Source organism: Takifugu rubripes, chromosome 10 (assembly GCF_901000725.2).
Source record: "Takifugu rubripes chromosome 10, fTakRub1.2, whole genome shotgun sequence".
In the NCBI taxonomy this organism is placed as follows: domain Eukaryota; kingdom Metazoa; phylum Chordata; class Actinopteri; order Tetraodontiformes; family Tetraodontidae; genus Takifugu; species Takifugu rubripes.
Genome location: NC_042294.1, coordinates 8,830,776 through 8,853,177, shown reverse-complemented (window position 1 = coordinate 8,853,177; position 22,402 = coordinate 8,830,776). Strand labels below are relative to the sequence as shown.

At 49.1% G+C, this 22,402-nt stretch overlaps 1 protein-coding gene across 1 annotated transcript; it reads left to right on the top strand.

Annotated features, from left to right (window-relative positions):
• The first annotated feature begins 13 nt into the window (after positions 1–13).
• On the top strand, positions 14–22,306 carry tmem108 (transmembrane protein 108). Its single transcript, XM_011608067.2, has 5 exons — positions 14–485; positions 12,938–13,021; positions 18,693–19,706; positions 19,790–19,941; positions 20,755–22,306. Exons 2-5 carry the CDS (start codon positions 12,982–12,984, stop codon positions 20,866–20,868), a joined length of 1,320 nt encoding a protein of 439 aa, XP_011606369.2. The 5' UTR covers positions 14–485; positions 12,938–12,981; the 3' UTR covers positions 20,869–22,306.
• The last annotated feature ends 96 nt before the right edge of the window (positions 22,307–22,402 follow it).

Genomic DNA, 22,402 nt, shown 5'->3' with positions numbered 1-22,402 from the left:
CAAACTTAAATGTTTGACGGCAGCACAGTACAATTATCCACAGGGAACGATCACGACGGCTGCCCGGGCTGGGAGGAAACTGCAGCAGGGCTCATTAAAATTCCCTGCCCGTGCCGTCTTTGGTGGGTGGCACCGGCGTCCTGCGCGCATCTTTAATTGCGCAGCGCGGAGCCGATCCACGAGTTTTAGCACCGGCGGACGCGCATCGCGCAGCTCACGGGCGGGGAGTTCGCGTCTGGTCGAAGCTGTCAGAGGAGGGAAGGTGGGCACAGAGTCCCGACGGTCCGGAAAAGGGAGTCGCCCCGAGTTGTCCCTCCTTCGTGGTCCTCTCTCGCGGTCTCCTCCCGGTTCCCGCGGTTGAGACATTTCTCCGTGGAGGCGGACGGCACGTGCGTCTGGACGGTGTGAAGTGTGACGCGGCAGCGGTGGGATTCCTCCTCTCTCGGATACGACAAGTACCCGACGTTGCGACGCACCTGGTATAGGTGAGTGCACCGACCGACCCCCCCCACCTCGACCCAAACGTGCAATTTGTTGCCGTTGTGTTGTGTTGTCAGCTCTGCAACCCATCCCGAGCATCTCTCGCGGGTGTCATGGAAAAGTTCTGGCAAACCGGAAGGTTCTACATCTAATTCGGGAATTGTTGGTAAAATCCCTTGTTATTTGTGCCAGCAGGAAAGTTTCAACAAATATTTGAGAAGCCGTAAATCTTTCAGTTTGAAGATCTCACCTGAGTGTCCTGTCGTGGTTTATTTTCTGGGGGGGGGGGGGCACTGCAGTTAGTTATAGAAACGCACTTCAAACCAAACACTCGGAGCTGCGGCTTTGTCTCCAGGCTCGGCGGCTTCATGTATAACACAGTTTAAAGTGTCCCAATTGAACCTGCCGGCCGCTCTCTCCATTGTAAGAGGAATGTTTGCTTGCCGGTTCTCCACAGTAACCCCCATTCCTTTGTTCTAGGGGGACAATCCTCCAGTGCCATGTGGGTGCAGGGCTTGGGGGAGGGAGCGGGGTCACGGGGCGTACTGACATGTGTAGCTGACAGCTTCCTTGGGGCGAGCTGACACGCTGGGGTACCCTGAATGGGTCTCAGCGAGCCTATGAGCAAAACACTGGACACTCATGAGGACATTCATTTGTTGGACTCGCCCGTCCAGCCCTCCAACAGGAATCGAGGCCCAAACATGTTGCGGTGCAGGTTCAGTTTGTCCCGTTTATTCTGAACCGCATTGTACTGAACGTCCACCCCACTGCTGGAGTTTGTTGGGTTTGGATGTGGCGTTTCAAATATTTTTACAGTGGCGCCAGCAGATGATGTCCACAGCTGCTCTCTTATCAGGAAGAGGTCCTCGCGGGGACATGAAACGCAGAGGGGAAGTATCGCTTCTCCTGTCCAGATCAACAGACCTCCCTTAAACAATCAAAGGGAGAAAATTCCAGGAAACGGGAAAAATCTGGCTCCCGATCTTCTCGGGGAGCCGATGGGAAAGCGGCGACGCGAGCGAGTGGGTTTGATGATTGTGAGTAAGCGTCCCTCATGACCGGTGGAGAGTGGTACGCTGGGAGCTGGAATGCAGCCCCCACGGGCCCCTCGTGGTGCACGAAACGTGCTCCGGACGGACTTTTGCACCTTGTTCCAGTAAGCGGCCGAAACAGGATTTCGTTTAAGCCAAGGGAGGAAAAAGCCAGAGTGCCCGGCTGCTTTTTTTTAAAAATATTTTATTATTTTCTGAATGCCGCGAAGGTTTACCGGAGGCCCTCGGCTGCATTCAGAATCACTTTAATTAAATCAGCAGGCGGGCTCATATTCAGGGACCACAGGGGAGCACACAGGTCGGAAAGCAAGCGAAAGCTGCTCTGTTTAGCGAAGGGTAAATAAATAAATAAATACCCCCCCCCCCCCCCCCCCCCCCCCTCCACCCTCCACCCTTTGGAGTCACTTATGATCTTATCAGCTCAAGAGTGTCCCATAGGAGCAGAGGGAGGCGCAGCAGCAAGAAACACACCTCTCCCTTTCAGGTTGACATTTGAAAGCCATTGTGCTGAGTACAGGCCGACCAGAGGGGGCTCTGTTTGCCCACCAGGGGGGTAACAAAGTTAATAATAAACCATGTGGCGCTGCAGGTAACGGGAAGTCCTCAACCCCAACCTGCACTGACCCGCCCAGAGGCCACAGGAAAAGCAAACAGACCAGGATGCGGGGGCACTGGTAATGGATGACCTACCATTATGATGATTAAAGGGGGGGGGGGGCGATAGGCACGGGGAGATAAGAGTTGTGGTGGCCATCGAAGCATGAGGTGTTTACAGGGGGAATTCCTGGCATTCCTCAGCTGCAGCCATGCCACTCTGATCTGCACCTCAGCCCTCTGATGGTCACCCTCTGTCCCTGAGGTAGCCTTCATTTCTTACGTAAGGTTATGTAAGGCGTGGACGCTAATCTCTTTAGCTTTTCCCGAGGGGCGGCGGCGTCCTGCAGTGGACCGTCACCTTTGAGCAGGTGCTCCGGGCTCCTCTCCTAGTCCAGAAAGGGGCACATGAGATTGGTTGGAGGCCCCAAATTCCCCACAGCAACAAAATGAACTGATTTTATGCAAAGCTAGGCGATACCGCGACTAAAAAGTGAAGCAAAAAACATGTTTTCCCCCCTATTGGTGTGTTTTTAGCTTCCAAATTCCACATTTAGACAAAAATATAACGGCAGGTTGCTGAAAGTGAAACACGGGGACTCCTCGGGACGCACGTGATTTGTCTCTTGGGGCCACTCGTCACATTTTCTTAACTCAGTGCAGATGACTGGGTCTAATAGGATTATGAGAAGGTCTGATGGAGGGAGAAACCTAGGGGGGGGGGGGGTCACAAGTTGCGCCGGTAAACCCTTCCTCGATTGACCCCCGGGGGGCAGGACAATGCCAGCAGGTGTGGGCCTGATGATTACGGGGGTTTTCAAGGCTGGGATCACCTACAGGGATTAATCAGAGTCTCTAATGGAAGGAAGGTTGTGACCCCAGAAGGAAAGAAATCACGACGGGCTCACCCAGAAGTGCTGCTCTATCAAAGGAGCAGAGCCGCTCTCTAGTTTCCTTGGCAACAAGTTCAGTCTAGATGTCCTTTAGGTAGTTGACAACAAAAATCACAACTGGTGTGGCGATGAATACGCAGCATTTGCTTGTTTTTGTTGATCTCTGAGCTTTGGGGTGCATGTTTACCCCCCTGACTCTCACCATATGTCGGGGGGGCGTTGAACCCCCTCACGGTCGGTGCTGCACAGCCATTTAGTGTCCAGCATGTTCTTGGAGGGCTCTTAAGGGCCTGGAGAAAGACTCTGGAGCCTTCCTGTTGGGAGAAAACACCACTCGCCAACAACTGAAGACAAGTTCCTGTTTCCAGGCTGTTTGTGCATTTGCCAGCAGAGGAAATCTGGAGCTCTCGATTGCACGAAACCGCTGTTTACACTCTGGGTGCCGCCGCTGGTGCACATGGCTCATTTCATGGCTGCCGGCGAAGCCTTATTGATGGGCTGAGGAGAGTTCTCAGGAGGGTCACATGAGGTAAACGGGAGAATTTCCTTAGGCTGCGTGGGATCCCTGCCAGTTAGCGCCTAGCTTAGAAGAGCTACCAGTTCAGAATGGCACAAAATTTGGCATTTTATTTCAATTATCCTGTGGGAGAACTCCTTAAAATTTTAAACCATCATCCCTCATCAATCCTAATAACAGCAGCTTAGGCGGGTGTGCTTCCATCCTCCTCCAGTCTAATAGATCGGTGCCCTCGGGGGGGCTCTCTTGTAATCTGAGACGTCGTAAATGCTGAACAGGATGCAGTGAGGCCACGGAAATTAAGAGAGCGGCTCTTAAAATAAGGCAAAGATGACACAGCAGATTTTTGCCTAGCGTGAGTGTATCGATGTTGGCAGGAACGGTGCTAGCTTCGTCACCATGGAGACGATATGGGGAGGACACTGAGGGGAGAAGCATGACCACAAACCAGGCAGGCTGCAGTGATTTGTTACAACTTCATGGAACAGAGAAGCCGCCTTTAAAACGGACACAGCCCCAGTTTTGTCATCCACGGTTCGGAAGTCACCTCCGGAATCACCTCGGCAACTCGGCCAATCCCGGCATTTTAACCAGCACCCGGGAGTGATGCAGCGACGGACACCTGCGCATTCTCTCCCCTCAAGTTACCCGTTTGACATTTAACTGTGAGAGCTGTAAACACGCTCCTGGAATGCCATTGACATTCACTTTTGTCTGCTTTCGGAACACTCGGAACTCTCGGAAACTATGTGAGAAGCGTTAACAGGAAGCCGCTCAGCGAATTTGGCATTTCGCAGGTGAAAGAATCAGCAAATTTCAACAACATTCATCCCAGTTGAAAGAAGAGACGCGACCTGTGGAAGTCTCCGTTGTGATTATAGTGGGTGGAGACCAAGATTCCCCGATGGCTCCCTGGAACGTCCTGATGAAATCATGTTTTCCATGTTGTGTTTTTTTCGGGAAGGGCGTCCCTGGTGCGGTTTATCGCTCAATCATCGCCTCCACGAAGCCCGCATGCTTCATCCCCAGCCAACCATTACCCGACGCAGCCCCGACAGTTGGCGTGAACGCGGGCGCCGTTGACTTCCTCATCGTAACCACACTGTTTACCTACTCATTAATTCCGCCTTGAGTGACGGCGCAGGCTAACCAAAGCTTTCCACCCTCTGGTGATTAAGCACACGTTGAGACCTCCCCCCCCCCCCCTCCCAGATAGCATTTTAAAAGTGCTCTGAGTTGCTGTCAGGGGGCGTCGTGAGCTAGCATTGATAATTAGCATGTTGAGTGGCTTCGCTGATTGCTTCATTATTCCTCCAAAAAGCACCAGTGAGGGCTGCCTGATGGATGTCGCATGAAGGTGCAGCAGCATCTACAAAACACCCCCCCACAGGGAAATTCGCACCCCCTTCACACAAACCTCTGGATGATCAATAACTGAGCATAAACTCATGAATCCTCTTCTGAGTTATGAAAGAGGTTTTTGTGTGATAGCAGGGCCGAATCACAGCCATTATCGTGTTTGGCTCGCAGCCGTTCAGCCCCAAGCGCCGCGCAATTATTTACTGAGGGATTGTTTTGGGATGCGTCGAGATATTAATGGCTGTTTCTCATTAATGGTTTATTTATCGGCGGTGATTAATCTGCGCCCTTGAAGTAGGAATTGTTTCCAATGTGGCGTTGTTATTCATTAAGAGCTTTCTAGTCTAACGATCATTGCGGTACAGGAAATGCAAATATCTATAGTGCAGGGAAACAATTGTTTTTATACAGGTGAAACTGAAAAGCTAGCTAGTAAATATATTAGATAAATATAATGAATCAATATATGATAGTGACTTCTGGAATTTTGTGGAGAGAAAATTAATCTAGCGCAGAATGCTAATATATATGTAACGCAGACCTAAATGCAGATTAATATATAAAATTATCTTTTTGTTACTAGGTAGCATGCTAAATGCTAAGGTGAACATGGTGAGCTCAAGTAACTTGATGGTTTTTGGTTTTTACCATTAGCATTTAATGCTAATTGTGTCCATCATGCTTCCTCAACGGCGGTTACTTGTGAACGTTTATCGGTGCTTCTAATCTGATGAAAATACGGGGACCTGCTGTGTTCTGGCTGCAGAATCTAATGGACGTCTAGCACCGAGCGGGACTCCCGCCGGACTCTGTGAAATCTCACTTTGAAATGTCAACCCTGTCGGGTCCCCACATCCTCATATTTAGGTTAGCGCCAGCTTCCAAAAACTTCCGGAGCCCAAATCACCTCTTCTTCTCCACTTGTTGCTCTTCGATCTCCTCTGCAAAGAAGCCGCATCACCCAAAATCCTCTTTTGTGCTTTGTGCACCAATTTAGCCTCGATGTAATTGGCCTATTAGTGTGTTTAGAGAAACGAGCGTCTGCGTGGAAACTCCAGTTCTGTCCATATTTGCAGAGTGTCTCTGTCCTTGCCCCCCCTGCCTGAGTCTGACAAAGACGCCCTAATTGATGAGTGTCTGCGTACATCCAGACACACTCCCAGGACAAGCGGCTCTCCGAGTTAATCCGTCTCACAAATAGTGGGGGTAAGGTGGGGGAGGGAGGAGAGGAGAACAATACCGCGTCTCTCCCTCAGCCTCCGGACACGTGGTTATCAACCGGCGGGAAATCTTTGGACCTTTTTGACGTTCTGTACGGATGTTGCTTCCCTGGTCCCTGGTCCCATCTGGCTCTTGGCTGCCTCTGTTGCACCACTCAAGGAAACGAGGTACAATACGCTCCCCCCACCTCCAGAAAAACATCCTTCCCCCACTACTCTCGGTTCCTGCCATTGTTGCTGTACAAGAGGCTGCGTCAGGAGGTATAATTAGGAATGTGTTGGGAACTTCCTGGACTGTAGAAAGTACGTTTCTGGTCCATTGAGACAGACAGGAAGTCTACGGAGAGGCGCTGTAGCCGAGGCTTGCTGTGTCTTCCTCGTGGACATTCCTGGACGTGCTGAAGGGCCGTGTTTCCTGCGTTGCTCCCTTTGGGTTCACAGACGCCCTCCGCAACATTATCACATTGAATGTCTTCAGGAAAGACGATCTTTTCGTGGGGGGAAAAAAACCCCGTCAAAATGGCCGTGGAATTCAGCAGCAGCAGTTTGGGAACAAAAGTATTTCCTGTCATTATATTGAAACCCGACATTTCCTTTTTTGGAGGTTTCTTTGTGATACAGAATTCTTCGCGTGCCCGTGCGGTTTCGCCCTGCGTGATGAATCTGGTTCAAACGACACAGGTGACCTGAAACGTGAGGGCGGGGCCATATTTGATCTGTCACCAGCAGACGTCTGACGTTCGCTAAGCTACGTTCGGACAGCAGGAGTCTGTGTCAGACCCGATACAATTGAATTTAAAGAGATAAGATCAAATTTGTGCGTCAAAACGCAACCAGACAGTCTCCGTGGTTACCGTAGCAGCCATGCAGGCAAACGCGAAGCTGGAAGTGCGTGATTGTGCATTGTTGAGGACACTTTAACGCTGCCATCATTTCACATTAACACAGCTGCTAAAATTCTCTTTGATCCTCATTGAATCGAATTAAATGCAGCTAGTTAGCATCTTAGCATCCTTCCTCCGATGTATTTAGTGCTGACTCAGCTAAGTCCCACCCTAGAACGGCCACTGACCAATCACATGCTAGCAACGGTAACAGAGATAGAAACCCCTGCCAAGCTCTCACTTCAGGTTGTAACTTTCACCCTCCCAAAACCAAAAAACACGACTGGAGAGATGTTGAATATGGATTAAACGATACGGAAGAACTCACTCGTCGGAATATTTCTCACCGAAAACGCTGAGACGTCCACGTTTACATTTCTGCAGGAGTGAACCAGCAAAGAAAGCTTGCCAGGCCTAGCAACTGTAACCATGGGGGGGGGACTTAGCGAAGGGTCAATTAGCTTTTAGCAACACGCTACCGCGGTGCTTGAACATCTTTTTCTCCTTTCATCACATTTAAGCTCTTCAACCTGAACACAAATATAAATTTACGCCCTCGATTAGACTTTATTAGGACGCATCGATCACCAACGGTGTCGCTCAGCTGCGCCCGTGGATCAGGATCCCTCGCCGGCGCTCGTCTGGCGGTGCAGTTAACCATCACTGATGCCTGAGTCACTGTTTCCTCTGAGGACTGTGGCTGTGCTTAAGGACCGCCGGCTCCTCGCCGTCACAGGAGCTGCGGTGTGAAAGCACGCAGACAAATGGCTCTTCGCCGTTTAATGTTGCGGCGCTGCACATAAAGTCCCCCCCTCTTAGAGTTCGGGGCTCTTCTTTTCCCTGCTGGCCCTGAGAGGAGGTGCACGCCGGGAGGCCTGGTGTTAACAGAGATGCCCGGCGGACCGCGGGAGGATCGATGGCGGCTGACAGCAGCCGCGCCGCTGCTGCGTCATGCTATTTTTCTGTGGCGTCGGCTTGTCTGTTTGTCTCAATTTGAAACTTCTGGACAGGTGTCTGCTTTTATTGAATATATGGAGCTAAAAATAGCCCCCGCTTCACCAATCAGAGCGCAGAGGGCTGTGAGTGGCCAGGCCGCCCCGAGGGGACAGCTCGCCGTTTTAACCATAATTACACAGGATGGAGATCAAAATTCGTGTTGGAGAAAATCTCTTTGAATCTGTTATTATGAAACTGTCAGGATGTATTTTATCAGGAAGTTGTTTTCTTTTGACATTAATGCTTCACTCAAATTAGTCACCCAACCCTTAAGATGAGTAACGAATGTATAAATATATCTGGACTCATCATTAGCGTTTTTAAAAGTGCTGCGTGTCCAGGTGAGTCATTCAAACGCACCTCTCCCCAAAGGGCCAGTTGGGGGGGGGCTCAGAGTCATTTTTATGTAATTTCCCTCATTTTCCTAGTGGAGAAATGTTACTCTTGAGTCGCAGTATTTGCCTTTTTCCTTTCTCACCTGACATTCACTTGACAATGGAGACGACGTCCAAATTCCCCCCGGAGGGACGCGTCTCTTAGATCTTTGTTTATTGTTTATTGGGACGTTTTGGAGGCAGCAGAGTCCTGATGTGTCGTCGCGGGACAGTGACATTGTATCGAACTGGCTTCAATTCCCAGTTTCCATAAGGAAATGTTCCCCTAGCTAGAGAGGCTTGCTGTTATTTGCTTACTGTATGAAAGTCGGGACATTCTTGTTTACTTTTTAGCTGAATTATTTTCCATATTTTTCCGTTTTTTAAAATTTCTCGTCTGCGAGACAGACGTCCCCGCACAGGCCGCTTCTTAGCTTCAAGGGAACGGCATAAAGGCGGCACAAAGACGGCGCCTGAAGCGGAGACGTGAGGAAGGGAGGAGGGAGATTCTGATCCGGATGAAAGCGTGAGGTGACATTAAAGAAGTGGGGAGCAAAGAGAGCCGGGAGACGGAGGAGAGGGCGGCCCCTGCAGCTCGGCGCCGCGTCGCGCCCCGCGTTTGAACTGCACGGTTCTTCCATCATCGCCAGCGGTCCTCGACAACCTGGCTGAAAATGTGAAGCAAAAAAATCAAATAAAAAAGGAACTCATTGAGTTGCTGTGGGAGTATCTGTCCAACAAGCCCTGATTAAGGAGGTCCGTTACTTCATCAAAGGCTTCCCAGCCCATTTTCCAGGTGTAAATTTAGCTTTTCGACAGCTCTTATGTGATTATGTGCTTGTTAGCCGCTGCGGTGGCCTCACGGAGCGGCGCCGGTTCGATAATCAATGTGACCGAGCTGTAGAGGCGGACTTTACATATCAATCTGTCTCTGGGCCTGACAGCTTCCAGGCGCACGCAGAGATGTAGCGTTCTAGCTGCCAGATAGAAGCCAGAGATTGCTCCCTGATCAAAGGCGTGCTCCCCGGGGGCTTTCTGCATCGGAAAATTAGTATTTCGTGACCACCGGTCATCGTTTTGGCTAAATTTAGCCGAACTTCGCTTCTTGTGGAGGCTGCTGATCAGACAGCTCGTTTGGGACTCGTCCATCCTGTTCTGAGGTTTACTCAGCGGTTTAGATGCCACGAAGCGTCATCTGTTGCTCTCCGTCTCTCTCGGGAGGGAAAGAACGCTAATTTATCCGTCTCTGGCGCGTTACGCAAGTGTTTTGGAGCAGGTATGCAGGGATTGTGCGTTAGCATCCACCTCGTCGAGGGTGGGATCGATCGGAGCCAGGAATATCCTTGGGCCTGTTCTGAAAGACGCTGCTCGTGCTCAACACCCCCTTTTTGCTGTGTCTCTTCCTGCTTTGGTGTGAGTCCTGCGTGAAGAGGCCTCTGACGCTGTTCCGCCTCCTCCTCAGTTGTCCCTGAGTGCCGCTCTTTGGGAGTGGGTGTTATTCCGTCACTCGGCCTGAGAGCAACAGTGGGTTTTCGCTGTTGTCGGTGTGAGAGAGTGACGCTGAGATCTTCGAGGGGTTCTGGTTCTCAGAGCTCACCTGACGGACATCTCAATTCCTCCCCAATTTACAGCACTCTTACTTAGGAATTCCAACATTTTCCCCAGATTTGCAGGGAGGAATTGCAGGAATTTGTCCCCAGCAGCGACTCTAGCTGCTTTCCTGCCACCTTACAGGCGCTAAGTTGAATGTGCTCAAACATTTTTGAGATAAATCGCTTCCTGCTTCGAGGACGGAGCGCCAGCAGCCATCTGGAGCCACAGCTGGATGGAAAGCCTTAAAAACAATCTCCCTGGAAACCTTTTGTCGTGCTGCCATCACAAATTTATTCTGGTTGCGGCGTCTAATCAGGACCGGCTCTGACGCGCGTCGTGACTGCACAATTAAGTCATCACAGCCTCCGAGTCCGTCCTGCGCCGCTGGAACTGGATCCCCCTCCCACTGAGGGGCAGAACGGTTTCGTAACAGAACAACCGCTAGCTGTAATCGCTAATCAGCTTCTCGGTTGCGCAAGAAGCCGCTGAGGCCCGGGCCGCTTTGCAAACGAGTCGATACGACGTCTGCAAGAGGTGCAGAGCTGCGGCTTCGCCGGCGTAGCGCACGTGGGCCCCAAATGTGCTGCCGCAGCACTCTCTGGGGGTGGTTGCTGATCGCCATCAGGAGGTAAATCCGCATCAGGGGTTGAAGCGGACGCCCTCTGTGTCGCCTTGTCCACTGGGTCACCCAGGGAGGGCGGAGCCTGTGGGCGGAGAACCGAGTCACAATGCAAAGCTGCAGCCAGAATTTTCAGTTTTACTGGAACGACCAGAACCGCGAACCCACAGGCAGGAGTAACTGTGACCTTGGCACCGACGCAGAGTTTTAGAGGGGATCTCTTTTAGATGTCCCCCTCCCCACAACTTCTGGATCCATAGCCGTATTTGGAACCACGATGCACCGTTCCTTTTATACAGTCCATTACGACACACGTCTCCGTGATGGAAGCTTACACACAGATTCAGAGTCCCACGTCTGCGCCTTCAGTTTATTCTCACTTGCAAACGAGGTTTCAGGCCTGGATAAAAATATGCTGTGTTAAAGTCGTTTTAGCCCCAAGGTCCAGAAGTTCTATGGAAAGCCATTTGCTGTTCCCTGTTAGCGGGTGGAAGAACTCATGCTCACTTAAACTATCGTGTTCCCCCAGCGGTTCATTGTCTTACTGGGAGGACTGGTGTGGTGAGGCCGTGGCGAGCGCTGCACGGCTGGTGTCAGCAGGTCGTTGAGATCTGCGCCCCTCCTTCCAGGAGCGTGAGAGCGCGGGGATGAAAACAAGCGTCGGTTGTGATTGCAGGTCCAGTTATCAGCTAATGGCGAGGACACAACGGTGTAGTTCAGTGTTGTTGTCAGCTCCCACCTCCACCCCTCCTTCCCCTCCACCTCCTCCTGCTCTATCATCATGGAAAAGCTCTCGGCAGCCAGCGCCACAGCTGCTGTACTGAACCGCAGAATAGAGGGAAGTCCAGAATTAAGGCCATTGTTGTGGTGACGGGGACCGCGGAGAGGGGGGGGGTGGAGTGACGCCTTTATTTCTTCACGGCTGCTGTTGCCATGAAGGACCCTGCCTCGAGGGCCCGGCCCTGCCAAACACACCGAGACCTCAAACGGATTAATACAGGAGCTCTCCAGGTGCTTTTGTTCCTCCAAATCCAAATGTCAAAATTCTCCTCTGTTGGAGCCCCCCAAAAAAATGTCTGTCTGAATCAATTCTAATGTAATTTTCTATTAGGGTTGCCATGGCGACGGCTGCCATCTGTGTGCCTTTCGGTTGCCATGCAGGTTTTTTTTTTTTCTTCTCCCTTTCCTCACCGCTGGGGAGCAAAGCTGCTACGTGCTTGAGTATTGTAGAAGAGAAGTAGGAGGCATCTGCTTGGAAGTAAAGAAAAGCATCGGAAAAGCTGTTTCGCTTCGGCTTTTGTGCCCACTGAAAAAAGACCCGAGGCTGTTAAGTGGCAACAGCAAGCAGAAGCTGCTTATCGTGTCTTTGTAGCTGTGCTTAGACGCCGCGGGTGCCTTATCTTTTACCTGCGCGTGAGTACACGGAGGACCTCGGCAGCCGTTTGTCGTGCGTCTCGGTGGTGACAAATACAAATTAAATAAGCCCCGCGACTGTCCCAGCCCCTCCACAAACCTTCCCTGAGCCTCACCTATCGGGCCCCGCAAATTAAGCAGCGTGTCCGCGAGGCCGTGTTGGTCTGGCAACGCTGACGAGGTGTAATTACCGCGGAGAGACTCCGCTGCTCTTCTCGCGCCCGGTCGCTGAGCTCATTAGGCCAGGAACATGATGTAGGGTGAAAAGAGAGCAAAGCTGCCATCGTACTGAGCCGCTCTCTCTCTCTGGCATCCCAGCGTTGCTATAGGATGGATGGAAGAAGGTTTTAGAGGTTAAAGGTCAATTTAACCCCGTAACTATTGAAACAGAGTCCACTTGATGGGCTCAGCAGCCCTCATGCTAATGCTCTGTACTTGCTAGTTGTCCAGATGAACAGATTCCCATTTGGACCTCAAAGGTCAAGGTCGCTGTGACCTCAGCAGCAGTGGTGACTGGTTAAGTGTGTGTGTGTTCAGGCCCAGTGACACACACCACACGGCTCCGGGGCATTCCTACAAAAGAATCCAGACCCACAAATTTGCCTGTGTGGCCTTTTGTCGGCGAACATGAGGACACGAGTGACTCAGTCGTCCTAGCAGCTGCCTCTCAGCAGCCGCCATCTCAGAGCAGACCATACTGGTCAGTGTCTGGTCTGTAACTGGTTTTACTGGCCAGCCAAGTGTCATTTCTTGGTTATTGTTGAAGATTTGCGGCCTTTACTGGAATTACTGCGTGATGCGATGTGCTTCTCTAATTCTACCCAGGCGACAGAATGACGGTTGATCCAGCCTGGAACTCGACTCCGTAGGGGATTTTGACACCCCGGCATTGAGTTTAATCTCAACTCGCTTTCTCTCTTGTCTTCTCTCTCTCGACTAGAGAACCATGAGCACTGTGGAGGAGGAGCCGGACCACATGATACCATGAAGACAAGCCTGCAGGTCCTGCGCTGCCAGCTGCTGAGTGAGTAGACCCACAGCGGGAACGGGCGTATTAACAGGAAGTCCCGGGTGCACAGGAAGAGGGTATAAATTGTAGATGCAGAGTGAAACCAGACAGCAACTACAGTCTGATTACAAAAGATTGCAACATAAATATTAATCCCACTACCACTCTGACTACTAATTAGATATGAGCCACAGCCAGGCTGAAGCTAGCTCACCTGTAGCTTAGCATCAAGCCTGCAAATGGGGGGGATAAACAAGCTAGTTATGACTGTGCCTTAGTTAAAGCAGCCAATCGGGAACCGTGGAGGAGACTAAATAAAGGTGCGTGTTCTTATTATTGGGTCTAATCAGGGATAAGTGCCAGATTAACATCAGCACTAGCCACCTCCTTTTCTGTGTCACTTGCTGTGTGCTAGCATCCATGGCTAACTGGTTCCATTGTCAACTGGAATGATCTCCGATTGGCCAATTGTTGTACACCACTAAAAAAAGACAATCATATGCGCACACAAACCCGCACAGCAAATATTGTGCAGATATTGCTGAGTCATACCTCGGTTAACCAGCCTCCCTGTACTCTTGTACATGCATTTCTGGACTTCTTCTTCCTGTCGGATGCTCCACTGCTTGAAATTCAGGTGATGTATTAAAGCTCGTACAAACCTCTGGCAGGCCACCAGAATAGAGAATGTCACGTTAATACGGTACACGGGGGTCAGACGGGGACCCACCAGGCTCTTTGGCAGCTAGCTTAGCGGCACGATGGTATCTGGTTCTCGCCTCATCTGCGGCTCCCTCAGCAGCGATGAACTGGGTCTGAACCTGAAGTGTTTGAGGCTGAAGCAGAGGTGGAACAAGGTCGGGCTGCAGCGAGTTAAAGCTGCACGCTGGGTTTTATTTAGCCAGGTCTTGTTCTCAGTGCAGGCCTGACAGTGAGGACGGACACTTCTCTCCTTTCTTTATTTTTTATTTTTTTATTTTTTTTTACAGTTTGCACAGATGAATAGCGCACTTGAAATCTCTGTCCCTGGGCAGAACCATTTCTCAGTTTTCTCTCCGGACCACCTAACAGATGTGCCTCGCTGTCCTCTAGCTGCAGGCAGAAAAATGACGCTGCTGGAAGAGGAGATGAACAGAGATGGATGATCCGGAGAAAATGAAGCACTTTCTTCTCGTTAGAGCTCCTTCTGAGCTGTTCTGAAAACCTGTGTAGAAAACCTGTTGCTCCTGTGGTTGGTCCACTCCCTCCGTCCTAGTTTGTGTTTTGAAATCATCCCGTTGTGGCTCAGTAGTGCTGATGGTTTAAGTCCTCCTTCCTTATTTAATTATCTTTGCTTAACAAAAGTTGTGGTTGCATCAGGTTTAAACCCTTAAAAGCTGTGTAGGTGTTGGAATTCTCCAGCCACCCGTTCCAGATTCCAGACAACTTCCTGTTTAGCGTTTCCCCTTCCTCTCAGATCCTGCGCCGCTGTCACAGTGGCTGCAGCTAACTCGTTATCCAAGTAAACACCATGGGAACACTTTGGCGCTCTCCTTTCAGAAATCAACCCCACTGGATTTTTCCGATAAACACGGCCGCGTTCAAAGCCGCTGAAACCCCACAAACAGTTGGAGGAGCATTCAAACAGGAAGCCATTATCCTGTTACGAAAGCGTTCCCTCTTATCTCGTGGCTCGCATCTGCCTATGCAACCCCTCCGCCCATGTAGGAGTCCTCCTGCCCCAGGAGGGTTCCAGCGGGCCACAGGACGTGCCCTATCTGTCTGTGGAACACACACTCTTCTCAGAACGCTACACAAACACACCCAGTGCCTGACAGAAGGAATTTATCTGGACACAATATTCAGTCGTTCCCTGTATATAAACAAACTTCTTTGCAGATGACTGTGTTCTATTTTGGGGAGCTGTAGCTGTGTAGCATTCCTTGGTACTATACAGGTAACACAGGTAACACGTTACTGGTACCGTTTGACCATTGTGGTCATTAGAGTGGGTCCATTAAACATAAATCTGGTAACACTGGATTATCGCAGCGCCGTCCAGGCCTGATAATTCAGCCTTACCAGCAACTTCTGGAGTCCTGCTTATTTTGTCTCTTTATATATTGATGGATTTGTTCATTTCAGACTGTAATTTGCCCATTTGAGGGATTATGTGTTCTCCAATTTGTGTCTGTCAGCATTTATCCTCAAAAGCAGGATATGCGTTCATGTCGGCATTAGATGGCAGCCAGCCGATCATCGGCTGATTAAAGGATTTGTCGGCATCCTGATAAGAATGTTGATAACGTCTTCTGCCTTTTGTCCGGGGAGATTTCATGGGAGCCCTCGGAGGTTTCGATCATTACTGCGGTTTGGCTGAGATTAGCATACCTAAAGCTAAGTATATGATATATGAGGTTAGCTGGGTTGTGAAATGATTGTCCATAATTACTGCTTCTGGATCAGTTGCTCGTGGCTTCTAAATGATAACGCGTGTTGATTATATTAGATTATGCAACAGCCATGCATCCGTTTCCGTGCTCGTTCCATTTGCATCTCCAGCTCAGTATTTTTACCAGAGCGGGAAAATATATTCAATTCGGACATATTTATCTGTCCACTTTGATTTCCTTTCCTTTTCAAACTAAACCCTCTTTTAAAGGTCCAGTGTGTGGTTATTTTTTGTTATTAGTTAGAAGATGAATATAACGTACAGATATAGCTATAATTTTGTTTAATCGCCGACATATATATTTTGTTGCGGGTCCCCCTCTACGGCATGTTGCCCGAATGAGGGATAAGAAATGCAGAATGAGGAATAAGAAATGCAGAATGAGGAATAAACTGGGAACGTCTCAGGTTAAACACCTGTCAGTCCAGCTGAGGCTTGACTGAGGGATGACTTTGCAGGATGCATCTCTCTCTTAATTTTGAAAAGTGTCGCTGCCCAGTGATGATGGGACGCCTGGATCCAACTTAGCCTCACAGGCAAATTATGGAAAGAGAGGATAACTATCCCTCCCTGGACGGTGGACCCTGTCAGTGTGACCAGGATGCTGGAATCAGGAGTGCTCAGTTCCCAGGACCCCCGGCGGTATCAGCGCAGGGCTTCAGTGATTGTTCCCGGTGCTCCGCACCTTTTAAAAAAGCTCCGCTTCAGCATGTTTTCAGCATTTGAATTGCTAACTTCCAGCACACAGTGTGAAATCTGCTAATGGAAAACAGGTTGACATCATTTATCAAGTGAACTGAATTCGGGCTGGTTTCACCGTGGGGGCGTTCATCTTTGTGATGTTAGCATGTCGGGGTGACAGGAAGGTGTGTGACACCAGTGTGAGCTTTATTTATAGTGTTAAATTCAGCGTGTAACACCTTTCTTCAACCTGGCCCTTCTTCCTCTTACCTTTCCCATTTCCTCGTGTTCCTCCCAGCTCGCCGACTCAATAATGTATGTTCATAATGCTCGGTTCTCTTCGTGCACCTTTTCCATCATTTTCCCAGTTAATTCGCTCGCCGCCACCATTTCTCTGCTGCACGTTTCTGCAGCGGGGGGGGGGGCTCCATCTGCGTTCACTCTGCTCATGCAGTCACTCCATCAGCAAGACACCCGACCGCTGTGACAAATTACCCCCATTTACCTCGGTGTGCACGTGTAAAATACTCAGGTGTGGCCATACATGCAGCAGTATTACAGTAGCACCGCTGACCTCCTGCTTTTTACCTTCCCTTTGTTTCCTTTAAAATCAAAAGAATCTCGCAAAAGTTAGATCATTGTTGGCTCTTATTAGGCTGCAGCCACGTTAGCTCCGATCCCAAACTGCCTTTTTTTATTTTATTATTATTATTTTAGATTTTTATAGACAATATACAAAAGAAGAACAATTCTTGATAAAAATAATCCGGTAATTCCAAAGACCTGAAGGCTGTCTCAATATGTCCAGGGACGCTCCGAGGAAGCACCAACGCTGATTTGTCCCGTTAACCCATCAATAAAATATGATTTCCCTAAACTGCAGCATCTGTGATGAATATTAATGTGCCAGAACATGTTTTTCATCACCAGGATGAATTGGGCTGTGTGGTGTTTTGTAAAGGTAGCTGTGGCGTCATGTTTTATTCAGAGGTGTCGGGTTGCCTGGTGACGACAGCTCGGTCTGATGCGGAGTTTTAGGTCGGATAGAAGTTGTAAACATGCCCACAGTTTTCCTTTTAAGACCAAATATGCAAATACGATACTGGATAATTTATGTGTTGATAAGTAGTTATGCTGAAGGCCTCTATTTTCTGCTTCAGCGTAGAAAAGTTTGAAAATGACGACATTCTGGGTGGTTTTCAAACGGTTTTATCTCAGGTATTTAAGCTTTGACAGGCTGAGTTTGTCTGACTGACGTCTCTGTTGTAAACCAGGCGCGCCCGTGTCCGTAAGATTTGAGCCTGGAGTCTCGGGATTAGAGACGTGACGGGCTTGGTTATTGGCGGGACGAGCGTGGAGCATCTGTCCCGCCAGCCTGTGTGATTGAGACGGGAGCGAGATGATGAATGATTCAGAGGCCCACTTTAAACAGACTCTGCTCCCAGGTTCAACTTCAAGTCTTCAGTTGAGCGCAGACCACGAAGATTTCTGTGGCGAGAACCTCAATGTCGCCCTTTTCACCCATCTCTGACCTTCCAACGGGGTTTCAGCTAATCGGTGGTGTCTCACTCACTTTTTGACTTATTTTACCGGGGGGTGCACACTGCTCTTCATTTAAAATATAATTGAGCGAAATCTGGCGACTAGTGGTTATAAATTGAATGAATGGCAGTTCGAGCCCCCTTATTCAGGAGTCTCAGAGAATCTATGGTGGCTGTGTTTTTTCCGCAACTGCCTCAAAAACTAGTTCAACTTCAGTGTTTTCAGAAACACTTTAATTCTCAGGAATTTCCGACCCTTTTGTGCAGCCCTACAACAGCTCTGAAATGACTGGTTTATGCTGGAATTACAGCCAGGGACACATATGTGCTGAATACATAAAAGCTGCCCAGTGGGAGCTCGGCTAATGTGCCGCTTTAGCTTTGTTTAACCGTGTCGATCAGGGGCGGAGGGAGGCAGCAAATTAATAACCCTCTTCACGTCCCTCCCCCGACGACGTTCCCGATGTCTGGATGTCATAATAGGAGCGCTACTCCCAGCAGGCGGCTGCCAGTGATTTGTCACTACCCAGACTCCTTCAGGGATTGTGGAGGAGAATGTGGACCTGTCAGGCTCTCCGAGAAGGATTTATCGCACTCTGATTCCACGACAGATATCTAATTTATTTGAGCCTGGAACGGGCGACGTTCGCCCGTAAATACTGGATGATCTGTCACAGAAAATGTCTAATTTCATTAAATTTAAAGATTAAAGGAATCAGGGAATATCTCGGCTCTCCGGCTGCTCCACTAAGGCATGCCCAATTACATTATTTGCATTTGTGGTTAGTTTAAGTTTTGCTGTTGCCATTAAAGTGTCACGATTGACACCTGAGTTCTCGGTGGCTCTATAGGACACTGGACACTGTGGGTCTGTTTCCTGCTCCTGCAGATTTTTGCTCCCACTAAAGCATCGTGGTGGAAGCCGGGTTGATCACAAATACATAATTACATTCCATATATTTTGGAGAGCCAGTTGTGTAAATTATCACATCAAAATTCAGTCCTGCCACCTAAAGTCATTATCTCTCTGCAGGTGTCCTAGCTTTCCTCGCACTGTCAGGACTGGTGACGTCAGCACAGGAGCTGCACATCAGCCAGACATCCCAGCATCCCGTCTCCATGGCAATCACCCAGAAGTCCACACCTCCCCCAAAGGACTGGCATCAGGAAGGCTCCAGCAGTGGGGAATGGTCTCCCAAAGGACGCGTTCTACCCCCAGATATCATCCTTCCGACCGTTGCCCTCCACCCTCGGGCTTTGCTTCACGGGCTCCAGACTTCCCGTTGGGCTAAAACACCGCAAGGGCTTAACTCGGCAACCGTCGCCACGAACCAGGCGTTCGTATCTGCCAGCACATTTCTCCCAAATAATGTGGAATCTAATACTAGAGGCGCCCTGGACTTGGGTGGATCTGGATCAGACAGAGGAGAGGAGCTCTCAGGCCCTCACATAGAGCCTCAGATTATTGGCTCAGAGGACCCCCCCTCACGGAGCCAGCGAAAAGTTGATGATCCTCAGACTTCGTCTCTGTTCCACGATGCTGCACGGGGCCTGGGAGTCGGAGAGCGTGCCCACGGCACCGCACAACACGCCATCACTTTGAGGGAGGTGCGCGACGAACCCCCCACCGATGAACTGGTGACAGAGCAAAAGCAAGAGAGCTCGCCCACCGAGTCCAGCCTCAGCACACAGACCACAACAGTCATCAACGACTATTCCACACCAAATGACACCACCACCCCGGAGTTCCAGGTTGTCAAGGGTAACGCCACCGACGGGCTGGGGAGCGTGACTGCAGTCGGGGGTCTGCTGTCCAACAGCTCAATGGGGGAGGCTGATTTTCCCGGGAACAGCTCAGAACCGTCTTCAACAGCCAGCGGGAGCTTCCTGAACAGGCAGGTGCCCGCCACCACCCAGGACCCCTGGACGGCCGACAACAGTTCTGGCCACGCCATCGACCCCCCTCCTTCACGTGTGACCATTTGTTTGAGCCGGATGGACATCGTATGGATCGTGCTGGCCATCAGTGTGCCCGTGTCCTCGTGCTGTAAGTTATATTCGAATATTGTTTCATCCGTCGGCCGGTTACAGCCTAACCCCCGTCTTCCTCTTCCTCTCTGCCTCCTTCAGCCGTGCTTTTGACGGTGTGCTGCATGAGGCGGAGGAAGAAGTCATCGAGCCAGGAGAACAACCTGAGCTACTGGAACAACGCCATCACCATGGACTATTTCAGCAGGCACGCCGTGGAGCTGCCCAGACAGATACACACCCTGGAGAGCGAGGTTGAGTAGATGTTTCAGCATCAGTCGTTGCTCTCGCCACTATTTACTATCAGGCTCCTGCATCTAGTCAATGGAAATGTCGATCGTACCAGATATAAACCTTTAATATACTCAGTAATAAAAAAGGTCCGTTATTATGTTCAACTCCTGACAATTAATCCGGGAACATCATTCTAGCTCTGGAAAGAAAAAGTTTTATTCTCTGTATTCTCTGGCAGCCCGGTTCGTGCACTACACTGCCCTCTGGTGGACACATGAATATTTCAAATTATTTTCGATATTTCTTAGATCATTTTTCCTGTTCCTTTCTGTTTTTTGTGCTTTGATCAGAAACCCTCAATCACCATTTTACCATCTTCTTTCTTTCACTCCTCCCACTGCTCATGTTCCCTTTTCCTGCTGACTGGTGGGGGGGTGCAGCAGCATCAGGACAGGGACACTGAGGTTGGCTCATGTCTGGGATGCCCCTGGTGATTCCCAGGTGTTGTTTTTCCTTGATTTCTCCCTAGCGCAGCGCCCTTGTAGCTCCCTGGTACTCTACATGAATGACAGCACTCTGGGAGAAACGATCCTGAACCTAAACTTGTAGTCTGATCTGATTTGCTCCCACTGAGGAAACACTTACAACACCTCCCTGTTCCAGCTGACCTTGTTGCCTGTATTTGTTCATGTGTCACCCTTTGCTTTGGCATCTTCCCCAGCATGTTCTACATCACCATCTTGCAGTTATAGATAATGATTTACAAACAGTAGAAGTAGGAATCCTCAGTCAGGCTCCTGCACTCATGTTTCGTGTGTGTGTTTTCTTTCTAGGACCAAGACACATGTCTACCCCCTAATGGCGACTACAGCAGCAGTAGCGTCGTCCTGGTTAACCCTTTCTGCCAGGAAACCCTGTTCATCAATAGAGACAAAGCTTCCATCTGAAGTTAGAGAAGTGCCGTTTCTTCTTACTTTACATGTGGTAAATCCTCAGAGACCCCGACTTTCCACCGAAGATTAAAAAAACAGCGAGTCAACAGAGAGACCAGTAACGCAAACAGACATTATTTACTATGAGGACGCTCCAGCATATTTTTATGATGTAGATTTTCTACAAATGGCTTGATTGTGATTTTAAAAAAAGAAAAAAAAAGAAAGGTTTTTATCGTCTTTATAAAACACAAATTCTATGTGATTCTGTTCCTCTTTTCAGTGAGGTCACTGTGAAATCTGTTTCAGAGACACAAACATGCTATAAAAAATATCTGCTTTTATCCGTCAGTCTGCTTTTCCTTTAAAATAAACTCTAATATATTTTCAGCCTGTTGAACTTGAATATAGCGCCTATGAACTGGGGGAGGGGTGCAGAAAACCACGAGAGATCAGGGCTCATGTTTCGAAAGAAAGAAAGAAAGAAATTAAAAGTACTAAACCGGTTTTAACTCCCACTCATTAAATTGAATTCTGTATGATCAAATTGTGGGTATACACATTAGTTATTGAGCATGTGACACCCTGACACCTAACTGACAGATGTTTACCTCAAAAACAAATGCATAATTCTGACAAGTTAAAACATTTGATCCTGTTACTGTTGATAGGAGAGGAAAGTGACAAAACTGCTCATTTCAGTCACGATGAAGACAATTTTATTACCTTTTAGATTTTAAGGTAATACAAGCCCAGATTTGAGTTTGGATGGACTCCCTCCCTCATGTGTCACCAGCTTCTTTGCAGAGGAACCACACAGTTGTCTTAATTCCTCATGTCAGCAGTTTACGTATGGCTGCTTGAAGGATGGATGGATGAATTCTAACACAAAAACTGAACCAAAAGTAACAACAACAAAAAAAACAAACAAGGATTTGCACCAACATCAGCGGATTTTTCCCTGTTTTTATGTCTGGCTGGCTGTGGTCACCAGTTATGTCCCAGATAATGGATTGTCTGCACTGTATCTTAGTCCGTGCAAATGATTTCCATTAGATTTGGACAGAAACGGTGACTGAGATGAGTAATGAACATTGACTGTGAGCACATAAATAGGTGATTTACTCCTTTTGTTCAAAGAATGAGTTTAATATTTTGGTAATTGATTCCGCACCCCCTCTGTCGTATGCTTTCTGTTGTGCCGCTGCAGATTTCTCTATTAATTGTTGCCGCCTGTCTTGTTAAAAACTTCCTGCGATGTGAAATGTTCTGAAATTGCTGGTTCATCAGGAGGCGACGAGTTAATGCTCACAGGCGGGCTTCTCATTTTGCACGCTGAAAAGTGGATTAGCATTCAGTGGCACAGTGGAGCAGTGTTCTATATGATGTATATTTTGTATTGTAGTACACACTGTAATTTTTACTGCTGAACAATAAAACAAAGGGGGGAAAAGAGTGACTGATTTATTTTCTGTATTTAGTTGTTTACGGTCATTTCTGTCTCCTAGTGCTCTCTGGATTGCACATTTCACATCAGTTTGTGTTTAAC